The sequence below is a fragment of the Bos javanicus genome, chromosome 11 (genome assembly GCF_032452875.1).
Source record: "Bos javanicus breed banteng chromosome 11, ARS-OSU_banteng_1.0, whole genome shotgun sequence".
Lineage (NCBI taxonomy): Eukaryota > Metazoa > Chordata > Mammalia > Artiodactyla > Bovidae > Bos > Bos javanicus.
The window spans coordinates 15172744-15193544 of NC_083878.1; the positions used below are offsets into that span (position 1 = coordinate 15172744).

Here is a 20801-nt window from a genome sequence, read left to right on the forward strand (position 1 = left end):
CATACCTGCTTAGGCAGCAGCTTATGGGTTGTTCATGGGTATGTTAGTTTGAAGGTATTTTGTCAATTAATTTTACATATAGATTGTATGTTATGATTTCAACTTAGTTAAAATATATAAAACATAAACCAGTGATAGTAACTAATATTTATTGAATGCTTCCTTTTGTCATGCAGTTATAAGTGTTTTAATTACCTTTGGAGTAGGTACTATTATTATTTTTACTCACTTTTGAAGAAACTGGACCATGGAAAGTTTAATTTGTCACATGGCTAATAAAATGGCAGAACCATTATCAGACCCAGATAGTGACTCCAAAGCCTGTGCTTTTTAAAGTGTGTAATACTTTAATGCTGTGTATGTATGCATGCACATGTGTGTGTGTGCCTACATGCATAAAAGCCTGGATGGATACACATATTGATACATCGTTATTTTGGGCGGTGATTCAGTGACAGACAGTGTTTTCTGTTTCTTTTATAGTTCACAAAATTTCTGTGGTTGAAATGAATAACTTCTTTGGGATAAAACATGCCAGGTGTCAGAACTTTCTATATTATGCTGTTCATACAACTGCTGTGCTTTTTGTTCGTTTGCTGCCGATGTGTTTGAAGGTTATTTAGCCATATTATATGCAAGCAGTATAATTTGAAAATTCTGGCCAAGTGTATTTTTCTTTCTGTGGAGTTAATTATTTAGCTTACTCTATGAAGACAAAAAGCAGTTTTGCTTTTTGGTGATTGAATAATTTATCCCATTCTGCACCACTCCTCTAGGTATGGCAGGAGGAAAATATCGTTCATTTTTGATCCATGTCAAGGCAGTGAACGAAAGAGGAACAGATGAGATCTGTAATGGTGGTATACGTCCTGTAGTAAGACTTCCATCCCTAAAACACCAGAGTAACAAGGGATATTCACTTGCTTCACTCTTGGCAAAAGTTGCAGCAGGCAAGGTGTGAAACATGATCATTTTAAACTGTAACATGCTGGTTTTATTTATTTACTTATTTTTTAATTGAAGGATAATCGCTTTACAGAATTTTATAAACCGTTACATGCTGTTTTAAACATTATAGTTGAGGTTTGATACACTCTTGGAAGTAGCATACCCCATAATTGATTTTTTTTTAATGGATAACTTGGTTTGTTTATAGCTTTTCTCTGCAGCAAGTTAAAAAAAATATAATGAAGGAGAAAATATTTACATTAACTTTAAGCTTTTTTTTATAAAGTATATTCATTGGGGAGTGATTGCTAGCAGGCACTTGCCTTAATAATTATTTTGGACCATAATGCTTATTTCCTTGTGTGTAAGAATTTGTTTCTGTGCCCTTTACTGGTAACACACCACTTTTTTTTTTTTTTTTTGTAAACATTTGGGAGGCTGCAGGAAGAGAAGTAAGTTGAGAATTGATTTCAGAGATATATCATAATTTTCATGTTCATTTTCTACAACTAGCTGTATATCATGCAGTTTCTTCGTACTTGTTTGATCTTGGACTTTCCTGAGCACTAGAGATTTTGTTTCTCTATTATCATTATCCATAAGCAACAGTAGAAATAATCAGTAACACCAGCCATCTTATATTTGTATAGGTCTTCCAATTTTTCAAGAACTTCTGTGTACTTTATCTGATTTAAGCCCCAAAATAACTCTGAGGTAGGCAGAGCAGGTGCTGTTACTCCACTTTTTCATATTTTAAGTGAGGGAATGTTAGACACTGGGGAACTGACATAGCTCATAGACCAGTAGCTGGGACTGAGACTCAAGACTTTGGCTTGATAATCTTTATTCACTGGGCTATTACCTTTAAGCAGTGACTATGTCTCTTCCACTGTTACAATTTTATAACAATGGAGTAAATTAGTCATTTACTGAATATGAGGGTAAAAGCTATCATTTTAGTTTGAGTTATGTTTTGGTAGTCATAGTTCAGTTATATTCTTTTATTTATAAACTTTAATGGTAAATAACTTTTTGTTTCATTTATTCATTCAATTACTTATTTTTGTATGTTCAGGAAAAATCCTCTAATGTTAAAAATGAAAATACAAGTGGCACCCGTAAATCTGAAAACCTCCGGGGCTGTGACTTACTTCAAGAAGTCTCAGTTACCATCCGAAGATTTAAGAAAACTTCAGTTTCTAAGGAAAGGTAACCTCATTTTCTTCTACTGTTCTTAAGTAATAGGAGTACAAAGGAAGACTTTGCAGTAAATATATCAATATCCACAAAATTTTAAAATCGTAACTTTTACTTGAAAATTTTTATTTGCTTTTCATTTCTCTTAAGTGCTTATGTCATTGATGGTATATATTGTCTTTTCACTTCATTGGTTCATCCTTGGTGTTCATGTAGTGCTAGGTAATTTTCAAAAGTTTTTTTTTTTTTAATTGTAATATTCATGATTCTAAATGAAATATTTGATGTCCAACCAGGTTGAAATAGCTTTATTTTTCTCTTTTGATTATTAATGTATTTATGTATATGTGTGTGTGTATGTGTATATATATCCATATATATATTTTTTTTTCTTTTTTTTTGGTAGAGTGCAGCGATGTGCCATGTTGCAGTTTTCAGAATTTCATGAGAAGCTTCTCAACACTTTGTGTAGAAAAGCAGATGATGGCCAAATCACAGAACATGCCCAGAGTCTTGTGTTAGATATTCTTTGTTGGTTAGCTGGAGTACATTCAAATGGACCTGGAAGGTTAATAAGATTTTATTTACCACAGATTGCCCTTTGGATGTTATGATTGGAAGTTCAGCATGAGCCTAAATGCCTGCTATTGTTTTGCAGCTCAAAGGAAGGAAATGAAAGCCTGCTTTCAAAAACACGAAAATGTCTTTCAGACATTGTACGTGTTTGTTTCTTTGAGGCAGGACGAAGCATAGCCCACAAGTGTGCTCGATTTCTAGCCTTGTGCATCAGGTTGGTGATTTTAAGTTGAAGATATACTTTGTAGGTGCTCCTGTAGTTTGGCAGGTGATACCTTGTGTCTAGGGTCATTTGGTTCTTGTTGAATATATGTATAACGTAAGTGGATTTTTGAGGATTATTGAGATCCTAGGGAAAAAAATTTGGGGTGTTTTGGGCAAAATGTCACGTTAAATCAAGTAGTAAAAGAATTCACCTGGGCTTCTCTGCTTATTAGAAGATTTGGGGGAGTTTGGTAAGGGGAGCTCTTCCCTCACTTTCGCTCCCACTATCCCTGATTGTCTTTGGATTCTTCACCTGAGGCCTTTATTACCGGTTATGTCCGTTTGCCCAGACTTATTTGCAGCATTGTGCAGATCACTTTCTCTAAACCCTGAAACTATCTAGGAAATGTTTAAAATTAATAGTCTGTATTCACTGTACCAGCTTTTTAACTCTTTTGGGTTTAAAAAAAAAAGAGTGGTTTATTGCATAAGAAAACAGTTATAAAGACCCTTAGTATAGTCAGCCCCTACTGTCTTTCTGCACGTTTACAGGGCTTTGAGGCAGGTTTTTTTCAGTCTGTATGAACACATTTAAAGATTAAGAGTAATACACCATGTTTAGAATTAATTACCTTGAGTAATATATTTAAACTTTTTCTTTTAAATTTTTTTTCAGTAATGGCAAGTGCGACCCATGTCAACCTGGATTTGGATCTGTTCTGTTGAAGGCCTTACTTGATAATATGTCATTTTTACCCGCAGCAGCAACTGGTGGTATGTGAAACTTGTTCAGTCATAAGTAACTCTAACTTTAGGAATTATCTCACAGTATGTTTAAGATTGTTTAATAACTTTTGTTTTTTCTCAATTAGTCTTCTTTTTCTCTGTAGCTTGTCTGTTTTTTAAGGGGTTTTAAATAGTGATTGGATAGGCAGTACTCTTTTTGATACTATTTTTAGGAAAAAGTTAGTGGGAGATTTAAGTAAATAATCAGGTCATCTCAATTCATACATTTTGTGGAGTTCCTTAAAATAATTGAGTTGTTTGGTTGTTTAGTGATGGTAGATCAGATGTTACAAACTAAAACATCTGTAAGTACCAGAGATGTCATAAATTAGTTAAATGATCCATACACATATTGTGTATGAATGGTAGGGTCTGTGGCAAATTGGAATTTTCTGAAAGGGACCAGTGAGTTTTTTTTTTTTTTACAGCACCTAAAAACTGTGGAAATGCCATTCAAGAGTGAATGTAGTTATCAGGTAGGAATTTACTATGAAGGGCTACTGCTTTGCCCTTTACCTAGTGTTATTATTTAATTTTTTTTTTTTTGGAAGACATTTCTCACAGTCTTTTATTTCATAAATAACCAATCCATTCAAAAAGTTATCTCCTATTCCACAAGAATTTGACGTTTGTGGTGTACCAGAAAAAAAGCTTGCTTAAAGTTAGTTGATAAATGGTTGTTGCTGCCGCTCAGTTCGGTCCCCATGGTCACTTTGTGACCCCACGGACTCTTGCCTGCCAGGCTCCTCTGTCCATGGCATTTTCCAGGCAAGAATACTGGGGTGGGTTGCCATTTCCTACTCTAGGGGATCTTCCCAGCTGAGAAATTGAACCCACGTCTCTTGTGTCTCCTGCATTGGCAGGTGAATACTTTACCACTGTGCCACCTGGGAAGCCTGATAAATGGCTATTTTATCCGTATCTTAATTTAGACAAAGAATCCCTTTCTATTTACCTTGAACATATATTGACTAAAACTATAAACTCTTTTGTTACATAGAGTAGAATGTTTTGGACTTGGTTGCTCTCTGTGATAGTTTCTGGTGTTTAAAACAGTTTCTTGAAGATACTGTTAGAGGTTGGGTGCTTAAATTATGGGGTGTACTTAGTACTCAGATATCTCAAGTTTTATAAAAGAGTTAAAATACATGATCGTGAACACCTTTTACGATCACCTTTGGTCTATATCTAACTGGCAATATAGAATGACTACACTTCATTCACTTGCTAAAGTATGTTGTTTGTAGTTCATTGCCATCTATTGTTTTTGAAATTTTTAGTACAGAGAAAGAGTATTTTAGGAAAGATTGTTTGAAGGGTCTGACATGTCCACTTTTCTGGCTATTCTAAAATGTCCCTTAGAATCATCTCACTTTGTTGAAAACCTAAATGACTAGGTTGACTTTGTACACTTCTCAAAAATATAATGCGATTCTTTGTCAGCATCCTCTTAAAGTCCTCTAGGGAGTTAGTCCTTCTTTGTAATTTGCCCTTACAGATTTTCTTTCCAGAAAATCATTCTAGGAAAAGAGGACATACTCATAAATGTGAAATCTTAAGTTTTCTTTGTGAAGGAGAAATGAGGAAAAGAAATCTTGATTTGTTGTTGTTGCTTTCAGGTTCTGTCTATTGGTATTTTGTCTTACTGAATTATGTTAAAGACGACGATCTGGCTGGGTGCAGCACTGCCTGTGCATCTCTGCTTACTGCTGTGTCCAGGCAGTTACAGGACAGGTTAACACCAATGGAGGCTTTGCTTCAGACAAGGTATTTAACTTTTGAAATGACTAATGATGGGCCTTTCTGGATATGGTACTACCTTTGCACAGAATTGTTATGATATATATTTGCTTAATGTTTTCTTTCCCTCTATTTTCTCTGAGAATAATTCCCTTTAACAACTTTGGAAGTCCTGGAGATGATAGTTGGAAGGCTAACTATATTAAAATTCTTTATAAGTGGTGTTTCTTGCTAGTGGGAAAAAACACTTAAGGTACTTTGATTCTTCGTTGTTAAAACTTTGTAAGGTGAAATTGTGTAAATCATGTATTGCCCTTAACTAGTATTCTTTATGTGCCATTTTATTTTCTAAAACTTAAACATAATGAAATAAGAAATATCTAAAGGTTAGATTTGAGTTATTTTGAAGTAGTGTGTCACTTTTATAATCATCTTTATTGATTAGAAATCTTGATTTTGATGAAATGTTACTGAAAACCTTTATATCTTCTACTGACTCAATGTCATGATTCAGGCAAGGGAAGGGTGCTTGAAAGCCTCTTTTTTTTGATTCAGTCTACTGATGAAGGTTCAGTCTTGGTTCATTAGATACCAGCTTAATTGAAATCACATTTATTGAGTCTCTGAACTATATCTTTTGGAGCATAGGTTTGCAGGGAACACAGTTCAGTGAATTTGAGTTAAATGTGGTTAGTGTCTCCTTCTGCCCTGTGTAAAAACTGCTTTTGAAGTGAAGTCTCTCAGTCGTGTCTGACTCTTTCCGACCCCATGGACTGTAGCCTACCAGGCTCCTCCCTCCATGGAATTTTCTGGGCAGGAATACTGGAGTGGCTTGCCGTTTACTTCTCCAGGAGATCTTCCTGACTCAGGGACTGAACCCAGGTCTCCCGCATTTTAGGCAGACGCTCTACCGTCTGAGCCACCAGGGAAGTCCTAAAGCTACGTAAATAGATAATTTATTAATTAGATGACTGACAGGAAAATCGCTAGGACCTTGTTTTATCTTTCAGATACGGATTGTATAGTTCACCATTTGATCCAGTCCTCTTTGATTTGGAGATGAGTGGCTCTTCTTGTAAAAATGTGTACAACAGCAGCATTGGTGTCCAGTCTGATGAAATTGATTTGTCAGATGTCCTTTCAGGTAGTAAAATGTTTGATTAAAGGAATTTCTGAATTTTTTATCTTGGGTTTAAGATACCATCGATTTTTAGTAGATTGTAGTTATTCCGTTCTGTCTTTGGGAACTAAAAGTTTCTGGAACTTAACTTTTGTGTCTGTGAATCATTAAAGTATTTGCTTTGTTTCTCAACTCCCCCATCAAAAAATATTGATGTTCTTTTTCACAGGGTTGCAAACTTGGGTTTTTTTGTTTGTTTGTTTTTTTGTGTGTTTCATTACGTTAGTATGACTTTACTGTTAATAGACTAAAATTTGTTTATTTGCTGTAGTCTTTCCAATTTTATTTGGAAATATTATTTCATATTAAAGAAAATAAAATTAATATATGCTTTTTTAGTAAGCAAAGATGCAGAAAGAAAAAATAATTTTCTGCATCTTCTGTCATACTGTTCTGAGGTAAACGTGGTACACAGTTTTACATGTATTCTTGGATGCACTTCTAAAGAATGTGCGTTTAGGACTGAATATATAACACTATTTGTATAATCTCTTCAGATGCTAGAGTTTGGTGTTTTTTGTTTTTGTTAGGACAATGATCACTTTATTTTTTGTTTTCTTCCATCTTATTGAACTTATTACAAGTGTTACTAGTAAACCAAAATGTTAAAAAATTTACTTGTAAACATGATAATTACCATGTTAAATTTAAGTAAGTTGGGGGGTTAGTCTCAGTTTTGTTTAAATTTAGTTATGAATTGTGAAAAAAGCAAAAGAGAAAAATAAAATACAGAAATAAAATGCAAAATATCTCAACTTTAACCTCTCTATTCTCTTAGGTTACCATTGTTAACAGAATGTTTAGCTATTTAGACTTGTTTGCTACATGTGTTTATGAGCATTTTTAATGAAAGAGATTATACATCTGGTCTTCTTGCTTTTTAATGAATTACTCTGTTTGATGACTTAGGCTCTGATTACCTCATGCCAGTGTGTGTCTAAGTGACATGTCAAATTATGAGTAGACCTCAGAGGTGGGGTTAGAACTAGACCTATAGATGCTTCCTGTACACTTTAGGATAGAATGAAATTTGTTACAGAGAAACTGTAAAGAGAAGACCATAAAGCTCAGGCCAAGCCAGGGGGTTGGTTAAATACACAAGAGCAGCCATATTCATTGTAAAATGACTATTCATCTCCGTACGAATGTCTCAGTTTTTTATTCTTCACCATCAGACCTTCTGCAGCATTTCCTTTTTCAGTTAATGGCATCTGTGGCACAAAACAGAAATGTGAACTGTATCCTCTCTTTCTCATCCTCCACATCGGGGCTACCATCTGATCCTATCTATTTTTCTACCAACCTGTATTTACAATTTGCCCATTCTCTTACGTCTCACAATCACAAGATTATTGTCCAGGTCACAGTCGTCTTGAACCTGGACTAAAACATAACTTTCCAACTGGTTATTCTGCATCTGTTCTTGGCTCAAACTTCTGTTCATACTTTACAGTGCAATGATTGCAGTCATTTTTTAATGTAAACCTGATCTGATTACTCTCTCTTCTTAAGATATTTTTCATGTCTTCCCAAGATTGTACCATCCAAAGTCTGTAATATAGCATAGATGATCTAGTATGCTCTGACTTTTTCCCTTCCCCTGTTAGTTTTCTTTTTGTGGTCCTGTGATTCTCAAAGTGTTGTCCATAGGCTCTCTCAGGGTCCCTGAATCTTTTCAGGGAGTCCATGGATCTACTGTTTTCCTATCTGCCCTTTTCACTGCATAGATTTTTGTACTGATTGTTTGAAAGCATGATGATCTTCCCCATACACTTAAGAGTCAGAAGCATGATGGTTTTACTTAGAAATATTTTTGATGAAATAGTTAAAATCACTATTTTTATTCAGTTTTGAACTCAGGAGTACACATCTTTTAAATATTCTGTTTTGAAATGGGAAGTGTGCATGAAACACTTCTGCTGCATACTGAAGAACCATGGTTGTTTCAAGAAAATGAACTTGTGTAGTTGTTACAGCTATAAACTTTTGTTGCTTAATTCATGGAATGCCATTTTTATTTGCAAGAATGAGAAACAAAATGTGTTCATTCAGATTGGATTATTTGGCAGGTATTTTCTCAAAAAGGAATTTAAAAAGTATGTCAGTATCCATCCAATTGATAGTTATTTGTTGTCAATGTTAGAAGTAGAACTTTTAAGCAAAGATTAGAATTTTGGAAAACTTTTGTCCTCCAAGGAGAGCTTGACAGCTTCTCAATACATAATGACTTTTCTGATGGGCTATGTTATTAGTTAGTGTCATTTTCTGATATTATATAAGGAAGTGTATTAACTTTTCGAAGATCTGTATATAGTAATGAACCAGTATTTTCCAAATGATTGATGCGTGGTGAGTCATCATCATACTTGGACAGAAGATTCCTTAAAAGAATAAGGTAGACCAACTAATCTTGCTGTAGCAGAGTTTGAGAATGTCTTTTTCAAGATTTCAGATTCTATATTGCAATTAATCCTAAACTGGCACTTTTCAAATTTTTGAATATTTAATACTTTATTAAAATATTCCTTTCTTTTCTAACTACATATATTCTTTGTCAAGTTTTTTTTTCATATATTTCTGCCAAAGCATCATACTGTCATAGATTGGATCCAGATAGGCAAATCCAGCTTCCTTTGATAAGCCACATATTAAAGAGATTTGCAAAAATGTAAGACTTTGCTACCCTTCTCATTTAAGTTATTTTTGTTTTAGAAGACAGTGATTTTTTCTATCAAAAATGAAAGATGTTATATCTAATCAGATTAATTTATTACTATTATGTGAATTAATGTTTAATATATTCTCTCCTTAAAATCTCTACTTTTATAAATCTATATATACAAACAATATAAAGGAAAGCTCAATTTTTGAGTTCTTTTAATTATTTTAAAGATGTGTAGAGAGATTTTAGGATTGAGAAATGTTCCAGTAGGCACATTTTTCTTTCAGTTCCTCTAATGTGCCATGGTCCTTTCTACTGAAGAGATTTTACTCATGTCATTTCTTCTGCCTGGGTTCCTCTGCCTCATTGGAGTAGATCCGTAAAAATCTTTTATTCTTCACATGAATCTCTTCACCTCATCATGGAAGTATTTTATTGCCTATTCACTTAGATTGATTTCCCCTTGACTTATTTGTCCTGTGAACTTCTAAGTAAAGTGTAGCACTTTTTTTTTTTTTAAGGTTCAATTGCATAATTATTTGTTTCATATCTGGTAACTTTGAATAGAATATGAATTTCATGAAAACTGGGGCCTGTCATTTTTCTCTTATATCTGCAATGTCTTCTACTGAATAAGTGCTCAGTAAATTGTTATTACTGTTTTTTAATACATGTATCAGGTCCTGGGCTGGGCACAAATGGATGTTGGAGAATAAGGTTTTGATAGTTTAGTCTTGGTGTTTAATTTATTCCTTCAGGTTTTTTTCTGTGTCTCCATTCTTTCCATCTTCTCCTTCTGTTTTACTTTGTCTGATAAAGAATTCTATTTAAAAGTATTGCTCTGATTTTAGAAAATTTGACAAGTACTAAATGACACTCTTCCTCCCCTGGTACCATATACACTCTTAATTCTTTTGTGTTCTTCCATCCAGTCTTCTGTCATTTTATGGTTTGCATAGATGTGACCATTTGATTTTTTTTCTTACTGCTACATGTGCTAACTTATTTTTATGATTATAAAGCAGTATATCTCATTCTAGAAGATAATCTTGCTAATATCTTGAGAGTATTTTTTTAGTTTTAATTTAGTGTCATTTATACACTTGATATCATAAGATATATTCTGATTATTTTGCATTAAATCTAAGTAGCTCTCTTATTTTTTCCCCATTTAAAATATTTATTTTTCTTTTGTTTTCTGTTCCTCGTTTAAAATCTAAATCACTTGTTCTAGTTTCTTATTAATGTGTATGCCTCTGGTTAGTGGTTGCTTCTGTACAACTCTGCTTCTGTAGTACAGAGACGAGTAGTACCTCCTGTTTGTGAGTTTTCTTAATACCATGTCCATTGTTGAAGCCCTGTGTAAGGTTTGTGCATTTATACATCTTTGTAGTTAAAATTGAAGTGGTGGCTATAATTCTCACTATGACTGTTGCCTTGTTAAGATTAATTCACCCTTTATCAAACTTGTCTCTCCTTTGTATTAGGAAATGGAAAGGTTAGTAGTGGCACCGCTGCTGAAGGTAGTTTCACATCTCTCACTGGACTTCTAGAAGTTGAGCCTCTGCACTTTTCTTGTGTGTCAACTAGTGATGGAACAAGAATAGAGAGGGATGATGCAAGTACGTTTACTGGTATGTACCTTCTCTTACACACAGTTTTTGTTACATATTTTATGTTGCAATAAAGTGATATATAAGTGTTTATATATCTGTTTATATTATCTGTAAAACGCCTTTACTGTTGTGTGAAGTAGAAACTTATTGGTTGGAGGGAGATTGTGAGGAAAAATCATAAGCAGTTTCAGATCTTTTCTAAGTCTATTCATGGGTTGTTGCCCCTACCTTCTAGAACCCTATGTTAAATCTTTTTGCTTTTATGTGTGTGGAATTTTAGAATCATTTCAATTTGGAAAATATCACACATGATAAAAGTAAAGTTAGGAAGAGTACAATAAACTTTCTTTTCATTATCCATCTGCAGTAGTCATCAGCTGTCGGCCAGGCTTGTGTGCAGTGTTCATATCATGGTGTTATTTCTTGCACTTCAAGTTAAAAGTATATTTGTTAGTGTCTTTGAGAAGTTTGAGATGAGTGAAGAGGGAAAACTATTTTTTCAGCTAGTTTAAAACAACTTTGGATACATGAACCTGTTATTTGTGTGTTTGAATCTATGGTGGTGGTGTTGCTTTAAATGAATGATTGATGACAACTTGTTTATTTTTTACATCTTTTTTCCTTTGTTTTTTTTCTTTATGTTGTAAGATATGTGTTTATTCACACATATTTCTGTCTGGGCACAAATAATTGAAGTTTTTGTAATTAAAATATTGGAATATGTTTTATATTTGTATTATAGTCACAGATGTGGTTTTGAATATTGTCTTGAATGACTTCTACTGTTTGTGTTTTTTTTGTGAATGTCTTTGTTTCTTTAGAAAGTAAAAATAGTTGCTTGAGAAGTCATGAAAGTCATGAAAAATTTAATCTTGCACTTGGGTCCAGAATGGCAGCATGTTTTAAAGGGAGCTTAACAGTTGTTTGAGTGCCTTTTTATTCAGAATCATATTTCTTGCAATTGTGGAAGTAACCACTAAGTGAAATTCATGACTTATCTAGCTGAGTGTTTTCATTTTAAAATAAAATTTTATATTTCTTTTACGTGGAGATGCCAGAAGGGTCATTATCTACTTATGTTTGTTTTCTTGGACTATTACAGTCATTTTATAGAAACTTAAACATTTAGCGTGGTATGGAAACATGCCATAACAAGAAAATAAACTTCCAGAAAATTATTTAGTTTTGTTTTATATATTGATTTATTGATTGATTGGCTGCAGAATCTTAGTTCCCAGCCCAGGGATCAAACCCATGCCCTCCACAGTGTAAGCACAGAATCTTGACCATAGGACCACCAGGGAGTCTGAGAACTCTTTAGTTTTTTAAATCAGGCTTTTTTCTTTGGAACTGTCATGAAATTAATTTTTTTATTTTAAGAAAGTTGATGTATTTGGATAAGTAATATTTTCAGACAATATTTTAAAACAGAATATTTAAAATATTCAGTAATATTTTAAAACAAAAGATGTGATTTGAAAAAATTATTCCTTCACATTCCTACCCATTTCTTTTGCAAAACAAATAATAGGACCAGTTTCTTATCATTCCAAAAGTAGTCTATGCTTTTATAAGAATTCAACTTTGTATTGCACTCAGATCAAAACTGTTGCCAGCAGAGGGATTTTATTAAATTTTAAGACAAAGTCCTGAGTTGTGATCATAAGGTGCTAGAAGATGAGTGTAGTCTCTCAACTTCTGTCTCCTTTTATTTTGAAACATGTTAATTGTGAAATATAATACTCATACAGATAAGTGCAGTAAACAATTGTATGCTGCTGCTAAGCTGTTAAGTCTCTTCAGTCGTGTCCACTCTGTATGACCCCATAGACGGCAGCCCAACAGGCTCCCTCGTCCCTGGGATTCTCCAGGCAAGAACACTGGAGTGGGTTGCCATTTCTTTCTCCAATGCATGAAAGTGAAAAGTGAAAGTGAAGTCGCTCAGTCGTGTCCGACTCTTTGCGACCCCATGGACTGCAGCCTACCAGGCTCCTCCATCCATGGGATTTTCTAGGCAAGAGTACTGGAGTGGGGTGCCATCGCCTTCTCTGAACAATTGTATAGGGAAGCAATTTATCACAACACAAACCGCCCGTATGACTACCAGGTCAAGAAACAACATTTCCAGTACTCTGTAAACAGATTTCTTTATGCCCACTTCAATTTATTTTTCCCTCACTCTTTGAAGAAGGTAAATGTTGTCCTAACTTTTTTAGAGTAATCATTTCTAGCTTTTTATTTGTTTTTTGTATAATCTCTTAGCTCAGCTTCCTTGGTGGCTCAGACAGTAAAGAATCTGCCTTGCAGTGCTGGAGACCTGGGTTCAATCCCTGAGTCGGGAAGATACCCTGGAGAAGGGAATGGCAGCCCACTCCAGTGTTCTTGTCTGAGAAATCCCATGTTCTGAAGAGCCTGGTTGGTTGCAGAGTCGGACACAACTGAGCAACTAACTTTCACTTTCATAACTTCTTAGCTACATGTTCCTAAACACTGGTTGAGTAAGGTCTGTGTGGTATAGAATTGCATTTATGTATTTTTTGGTCAGCCATTGAAATTCCATGTTATGATTGTTACATTCACCCGTAATGTTTAGTCTGTGCTTGGTGAAGTGTACTCTGTATATCCACTTGGATATACAGTTTGCTAATTGTGTTCTTCAAATTATCTCTTTATTGATTATTTTATCTGTTTCTTTTTTTTTTGGAGTTAATAAGATCAGCATGTTAATTTCTTGTCATTATACTTTTGGATTTGTCTGTTTTTGGTTTCAACAGTTTTTGTTTTATGCATTTTGAAGCTGCCATACAAATTTAGAATGGTTGTATCTTTCTCATGAATTGAATCTTTTATTGTTAGGTATTATCTCTCTGTAGCATTGATTTTCCTAAAATTACTTCTTTTGATATTTCTCTACTAGTCATCAGCTTTCTTTAGGTTACTATTTGTATGGTATATGTTTTTACTTTTACTTTGCAGAATCTCCTTATTTTAAATACGTCTTTTATAAGCAGAATGTACTTAACCTTTTTTGTCCCGTTCTTTCAATTGGAGTATTTAGCTTCTTTACATTTAATATAATTGCTAATATATTTGTATTCAAATCTGCCATGTATTTTATATATTCTGTTAGATTTCTCATCTTGCCTATTAGATGTTTCTTGTTTTCCCTGTTTCCATTTTATTGGTGATTCTATTTTTACTGAGCTATTTTTCTTTTTTTTATCATTTTTAGCAGTTATCCCAGAGAGCATAATATACATGTATCCTTGATATCCAGAAATCCAGTTACTTTTTTCCCCAAATGGTGCAAATATGTTGAACATTATTTAATCACTTTTCTGAGTTATATGGCAATATGACTTCATACCTTAATTTTATATTATTTTAATTCTCATGGTTATTGTTATAATTTTTGTGTTCAGTATTCATTTGGATTTATCTCATAATTTCATTTTCATTTCTCTTTATTTTTTTCTTTGCTCTTGTAGTAGCAGAATGACATTTTCTTGGATTGTTTGTCTTTTATGTGTTTCTCATGATTTACCTCATTTTCCTTTGAATATTATTTGGGCATTAGATTTTAAAGTCAGTAGAAGGCTAAAGTATACATGGTTAATATTGAAAGTCATTTAAATTATCCCCAAAGTACAAGGCCAACATAAATGCTTCAGTAAGTCTAATAATTTTCCCTCTAGAGTTGGAGTGAACTTCTGTTGCTTTGGTGGAACAGTTGGTGGAGCAAGTAGATTTTATTTTGGGACACACAGCTTGTATGAGATATGACTGCATTTTCTTTGACCAAACTCATATAGTTGAATTTGTGCGTGGTATATGAGGTATCGAATGGCTTCAGTGTAGTGACCTTTTTTTTTTTTAATAGAGGAAATTTTTTATTCTAAGAGGCTATGCACAGTTTTGTTGTTATTTCTATCTTGTGATTATAACTTAGTTTAAAAAAATAGTTTATTTGAATTCTGGCATAGCATATTCATTGTTAAATGTCAAGATATGCTGTTAGATTACCTCCCCCGTCCTACTTTTCAAATATTTATGAGCAAATTACTTCCCTCAGTTTTACTTATTTATATTTATTGGGATATTGTGGATTTAAAATGTTATGTTAATTTTTTCTGTGTCTCTCCCTCAGTTTTAGATACATTACCTGTGAAATAGGGTAACAGTATTACCTACTCATGGGCCATTGCAAAGTTTAAGTGAGTTAAGTTCCTTACTTAGCATTGTGCCTCATGTTATATTTGATTTCACATGGCCCTTGTTTCTAATCCTAGTTCTACCACTAAGGTTTTAGCCCTACAGGGTAACTTCTACATTTCCTATTATTGTAGCAGTTGTCTTTCCTCCATATAAGTGAGTCTTTCTCATTCTGACTTATTTCACTTAACATAATAATTTCCAAATTCATCCATGTTGCCGCAAATGGCATTGTTTCATTCTTTTTCATGGCCGTGTAGTATCCCATTATATATGTATACCACATCTTTATCTATTCATCTTTTGATGGGCACTTCGATTGCTTCCTTGATTTGGCTATTATAAATTGTGCAGCAGTGAACATTGGGGTACATGTATGTTTTTTTGAGTCAAAGCTTTCTCTGGTTATATTCCCAGGAGTGGGATTGCTGAATCATATGGAAGTTCTATTTTTAGTTTTTTAAGGAACCTACATATTGTTTTCAGTAGTGACTGTATCAACTTACATTCCCACCAACAGCGTAGGTGGGTTTCCTCTTGTCCACCCTCTCTCCAGCATTTGTTGCTTGTAGACTTTTTAATTAGGCCATTCTGACCAGTGTGAGGCAATGGCTTGTTGTAGTTTTGTTCTACACTTCTCTTAATAATTAGTGGTGTTGAGCATCTTTTCACGTGTCCATTGGCCCTCTGTATGTCTTCTTATATTTAGGTTGCTGCCCATTTTTCAGTTGGGCTGTTTGTTTTTTTTATTGTTGGGTTGTATGAACTGTTTGTATATTTTGGATATTAAGCCCTTGCTGGTTGCATTTTCCCAAATATTTTCTCCCAATCCATACATTGTCTTTTTGTTTTGTTTATAGTATTCTTTGCTCTGCCTGTGAGTTTGATTAGGTCCCATTTGTTGATTTTTGCTTTTATTTCTGTTGCCTTGGGAGATTGACCTAAGAAAACATTGGTGTGATTTATATCTATTTATCTGTAGAATGTTTTGCCTATGTTCTCTTATGGGAGTTTTACGGTGTTATGTCTTATATTTAAGTCTTTAAGCCATTTTGAGTTTATTTTTGTGTATGATGTGAGGGTGTGTTCTAACTTGATTGATTTACATGTGACTGTCCAGCTTTCCCAGTACAGCTTGCTGAAGAGACTGTCTTTTCTCCATTGCATGTATGTTCTTGCCTCTTTTGTTGAAGATTGTGTGAGTTTATGAAATTAAATTTTTATCTCAGCTTTTCTCAAAATGTTTTACACGGACACTGTTAAATATTTAATGGGAAAAAAATTCTTCTATAATACATATTTGAATAATGTTGAAAAGGGGAGTAAAAATATTTTAAACTTGTGTAATTTTATAGATCTTTAAAAATGGTAGTATTCATGGGTAAGCAGTGTGTGCCAGACTTATTTGTGCGTAGGACATCTTTCTCTTCCTGTTCATGTTCTGAGGAAACACTGCTTTACATATTGTATGTGGGCCAGATTCTCTTATTAGGCTGTGCTATAAAATGAGGAAATCGGTGTCATCAGTCTTGTTAAACGATGTTCTTATAATTGAAAGGTTTTTGGTTTTTTTTTTTTTAGCTTTTTAGGGGAGGGAGAAGAAGGGAGAAGAAGAAGTTGTTTCTGTAGGAAATCTTAGTAAAGCAAACATCAGTTTATTTCTCATGCTCAAACTGTATAAGATTATTGTTTTTTATTTTCATTTTAGCCATATTAAATGAAATGTCTTCAGGCTAAAAGTATTTTTAAACTGAAAAGTATACTAATTTTCTTTGATTAAGAAGTCATTCTTGGATCCCTTATACTTGAATACTATTATTATCAATATAGTTTTACCATTAAGATTTCCTCTCAATATTTTTATTTTTTAAATGAAAATGAAGTGTTGTTTAGTGTCGAAGTAGTGTGCTTTTGTACATGTTTCTCTGTGAGCCTTTTCTTTATCCTGTTTTTCCCCCTTTGTCTTAATGCCAGTGAGTTCCTTCGGGGTTACCCCTGCAGTAGGTGGACTATCATCTGGGACAGTTGGGGAAGCTTCGACAGCCCTGAGTTCAGCAGCCCAGGTAGCTTTGCAGTCTCTCTCTCATGCAATGGCTTCAGCCGAGCAACAGCTACAGGTGCTGCAAGAGAAACAGCAGCAGCTTTTGAAGCTTCAGCAACAGGTTGGAGACTATTTGGCTCTTTGTTCATGCTGTCTCTAAACTTCAAAAGCTGAAAAAGTACTGTAAAAATGACTGTTATTTTCATAAAGGAAATTAGGTTGACCGATCTGAGATAACCATTTTCTGCAAAAATTGAGGTAACATCTTCATGATATACTTAAATTTTTAAAAATTATTTAAATGCATTTTATATTACATATCTTGGGGAATATAATTCATATTTTCTTTGTAATCTTTAAAGTCCATTCTTTATTCTATTTATAAATATTCTTGGTCAAATGTAAGTGTTAACAGTTACTATTTTTATGGATTGTAAAACCTAAAACATTTAAAGACACTAAATGAATGTGAATTAAAATTTAGTAATAATAGCATGTTTTGGAGATTTTGTTGTGGACTATATACAATTCCTAGTGACAGATTGTGTCAGGTTAGGCAACATGAGAATCTGCTTCCTGTTAATATTTTGTTTTGAGAAGAATTTTGTTTCCTTATTTATGTTAATTGCTCTTCTTTTCCACCTTTGCTTTGAGAAAGTCCTACTGCCGAAATACTCAGGAACTTTAATATTAGATTTTTAAGGAGATATATATGCAACATAGAAGTATTCCATTCATATTGAGTCAATTTTTCTTACTTAATTTCATATTTATTGCACTAGGATCCAGTTAATCATGTTTATTTTCATAATATATGCCATATAGTGTTCCCCACAGATTAGGTAGGCAGGGTTAGTCTATATTTGTTGCTTTTACTTCTTTTACAGAAAGCAAAGCTGGAAGCCAAGTTACATCAGACAACAGCTGCAGCAGCTGCAGCAGCATCCGCAGCATCAGCAGCAGGTCCTGTTCACAGCTCTGTGCCTTCCAACCCAGTGGCAGCCCCTGGATTCTTCATTCATCCATCTGATGTTATTCCACCCACTCCAAAAACAACACCACTTTTTATGACTCCACCACTTACCCCACCCAATGAAGCAGTTTCCGTTGTGATTAATGCCGAACTTGCACAGCTTTTCCCAGGCTCAGTTATTGATCCCCCAACAGTCAATCTTGCTGCACATAACAAAAATTCCAACAAGTCCAGAATGGTAAATTACTATATTTTAAATAGGTGTTCGCTTAGACATTTAAAAATATTTTTATGTATATGCTAACTTTAGAAGGCAAATTAGATTATTTTATAAAATATTGCAGAATATACATCAGGAAATGAGACTTATTAACTTCATTTTATGGTTATTAGTTTTTATAGAGCAAGAGTGATATCAATATAGAATTATACTTTTTTCTTTTCTAGAATCCACTTGGTTCTGGTCTAGCCCTTGCAATTTCTCACGCTTCACATTTTCTTCAACCTCCACCTCACCAGTCCATTATTATAGAGCGAATGCATTCAGGTAATCTTTTATTTTCTTAAAATATATATTTTTTTGCTTTGTCTGTTGGTTCTTGGAAGACAATATTTTGTAGTTTGATTTTTCTGTGGAAATAAATCACGTCTGCTCTGAGGAAAGTGCTTTTTTACCAAGAGTATGCATTACATTAAGACTCAAGTTCTGTACTGATGAAGTTGAATGGAAGTGTGCTGCTGAGTAGTTTCATTCATTCTGTCCAAACAGTGGGTTTGATCTGTATAAGAATCTTACCTCTTGGGCTATGGTTGACATAAATATCTGCCTTCATTGTAGCTGCTCAGTTACAATTACACTAAAAATTATGCTTAAAGAGGTGTTTCTAAGGCTAGCATTAGTCTCATGGTTCTAATCGTGGAACCATTTTTTTGAGAATAGCTGACAGAGTTACTGCTAATGATAGTAACTAAGTAGGATGAACATTTCATGGTCTCTGGAGAACTAAGATTTTACTTAGGCCTCTACCATGCTTATATTGCTAGAGACCTATGATCAGGATAGGTGCTTTCCGTTAGAGCATGTTTACTAATACACTGTAGGAAATGTTTCCCTTATTATCCTACCAGCTGTTATTTCTGGGCTTGAGCAGCAGCAGAACTTAACAAAATCCTTGTTGTATGTGTGTGTGTATGTGTGTTTTTTTAATTAATTTATTCTTTATAATTGGAGGCTAATTAGGCTAATTGCAGGATTGTGGTGGTTTTTGCCATACATTGACATGAATCAGCCAGGGTAAGTAATGTGAAGATAGTGAGTACTGTATTAGTTTTCACTATATGAAGAGTTGAACCATATTTGCTTTATTGCAGTGGGTTGTTTCCTCTTTGGAAGAGTTTTTAAAAAAATGTTAATGGTGTTTTCTGCCCAACTAACCATTCATTGGTAGCAGCATTAGTGTTTGTGGCATTTAGAGTGAAATTTATCATCCAGTCTTATGTGTCCAGTCTTACGAAGTGTTAGCAGTTGTTTACACTATGATTTGGTTTTTTATCTATGGGGTTGATGATGGCATGTTAGCCCCCTAAAGGGGAGAATTATGTTTTTCATTCAGTAGTCTTAGCTGTTTAGGAAAAATTATTGATAACTCCCTGGTTTTCCATAAAACAGCTCTGTGGAGATATTACTAGTCCTATTAAATTTAGTTGGGTTCCTTCACCATATAGTGTAACTAGTAAGATTGCTATCTGGCCCCCAAGCCAATAAAGAATAAAAATAATTAGGATTTTTATTAATGATTCTGCCTACTGTTTCAGTAATTGACCTTATTCCTGAAATGTATGTGAGATGCAAATCTGCTCTCCTCTCAGCTCATTGTTGCCTTTCGTTAATATGAGCTCACACAGAGAAGACGTGCTCCCTCTTCAGTGTGGCCCTTAATAGTAAGCCTTCTGCTTCATCTGGTACTGAGCTGACAAGACAGTGATGTGTCAATATGGGAGGGAAGCACTGTTCGAGAGAAGCTTTATCTGTCTCCATTGGAGGGCCTTAGTAAGAGATTTTTTTAGTGTGGTAGTAATGACTACATGCAGAGAAGGCAATGGCACCCCAACTCTAATACTGTGGCCTGGAAAATCCCATGGATGGAGGAGCCTGGTAGGCTGCAGTCCATGGGGTCGCTAAGAGTCGGACATGACTGAGCGACTTTACTTTCACTTTCACGCATTGGAGAAGGAAATGGCAACCCACTCCACTGTTCTTGCCTGGAGGATCCCAGGGATGGCAGAGCCTGTTGGGCTGCCGTCTATGGGGTTGCACGGAGTTGGACACAACTGAGGCGACTTAGCAGCAGCAGCAGCAATGACTACATGTGATTTAAGCCTTACACTTTTCCTTTACATCTTAACCACAATGTAAGATGCAGCTCCAAAAGATGTTAGTGAAATTAGAAGGAAAAAAAGACCAAATGACTGAAAGAAGAACAGATAGGTAGTTTATTGAGTTCACCTATATTCTGTTTTTGCTGATTTACCTTTTTTGGTTTTAAAGTTTTAAAATAAGCTTATGTGTACAGTTGGTTGCCTTCACAGTAACTTATTCTTTTTTTTTTTTTTTTTAAACTTTTTTTTAACTTATTCTTATATATATATTTTAACTTAGATCTTGG

The 20801-nt window shown here is 34.2% G+C and overlaps 1 protein-coding gene across 8 annotated transcripts in view; it reads left to right on the forward strand.

The window, feature by feature from the left end:
- Nucleotides 1–20801, forward strand: part of BIRC6 (baculoviral IAP repeat containing 6) — a 213342-nt gene that overhangs the window by 70763 nt on the left and 121778 nt on the right. For 7 of the 8 annotated variants that reach the window (XR_009739323.1, XM_061432032.1, XM_061432030.1 and 4 more), the window contains 11 exons: nt 777–955; nt 2024–2157; nt 2552–2713; nt 2804–2935; nt 3602–3699; nt 5331–5478; nt 6462–6595; nt 10781–10927; nt 17096–17283; nt 18050–18373; nt 18583–18682. Coding sequence is in view for 7 of the 8 variants with exons in the window: in XM_061432032.1 (XP_061288016.1) it covers nt 777–955; nt 2024–2157; nt 2552–2713; nt 2804–2935; nt 3602–3699; nt 5331–5478; nt 6462–6595; nt 10781–10927; nt 17096–17283; nt 18050–18373; nt 18583–18682 (1746 nt within the window). In the remaining variant the exon portion in view is untranslated. The remainder of the gene's footprint in view (nt 1–776; nt 956–2023; nt 2158–2551; nt 2714–2803; nt 2936–3601; nt 3700–5330; nt 5479–6461; nt 6596–10780; nt 10928–17095; nt 17284–18049; nt 18374–18582; nt 18683–20801) is intronic. The other variant, XM_061432035.1, reaches the window with a different exon arrangement.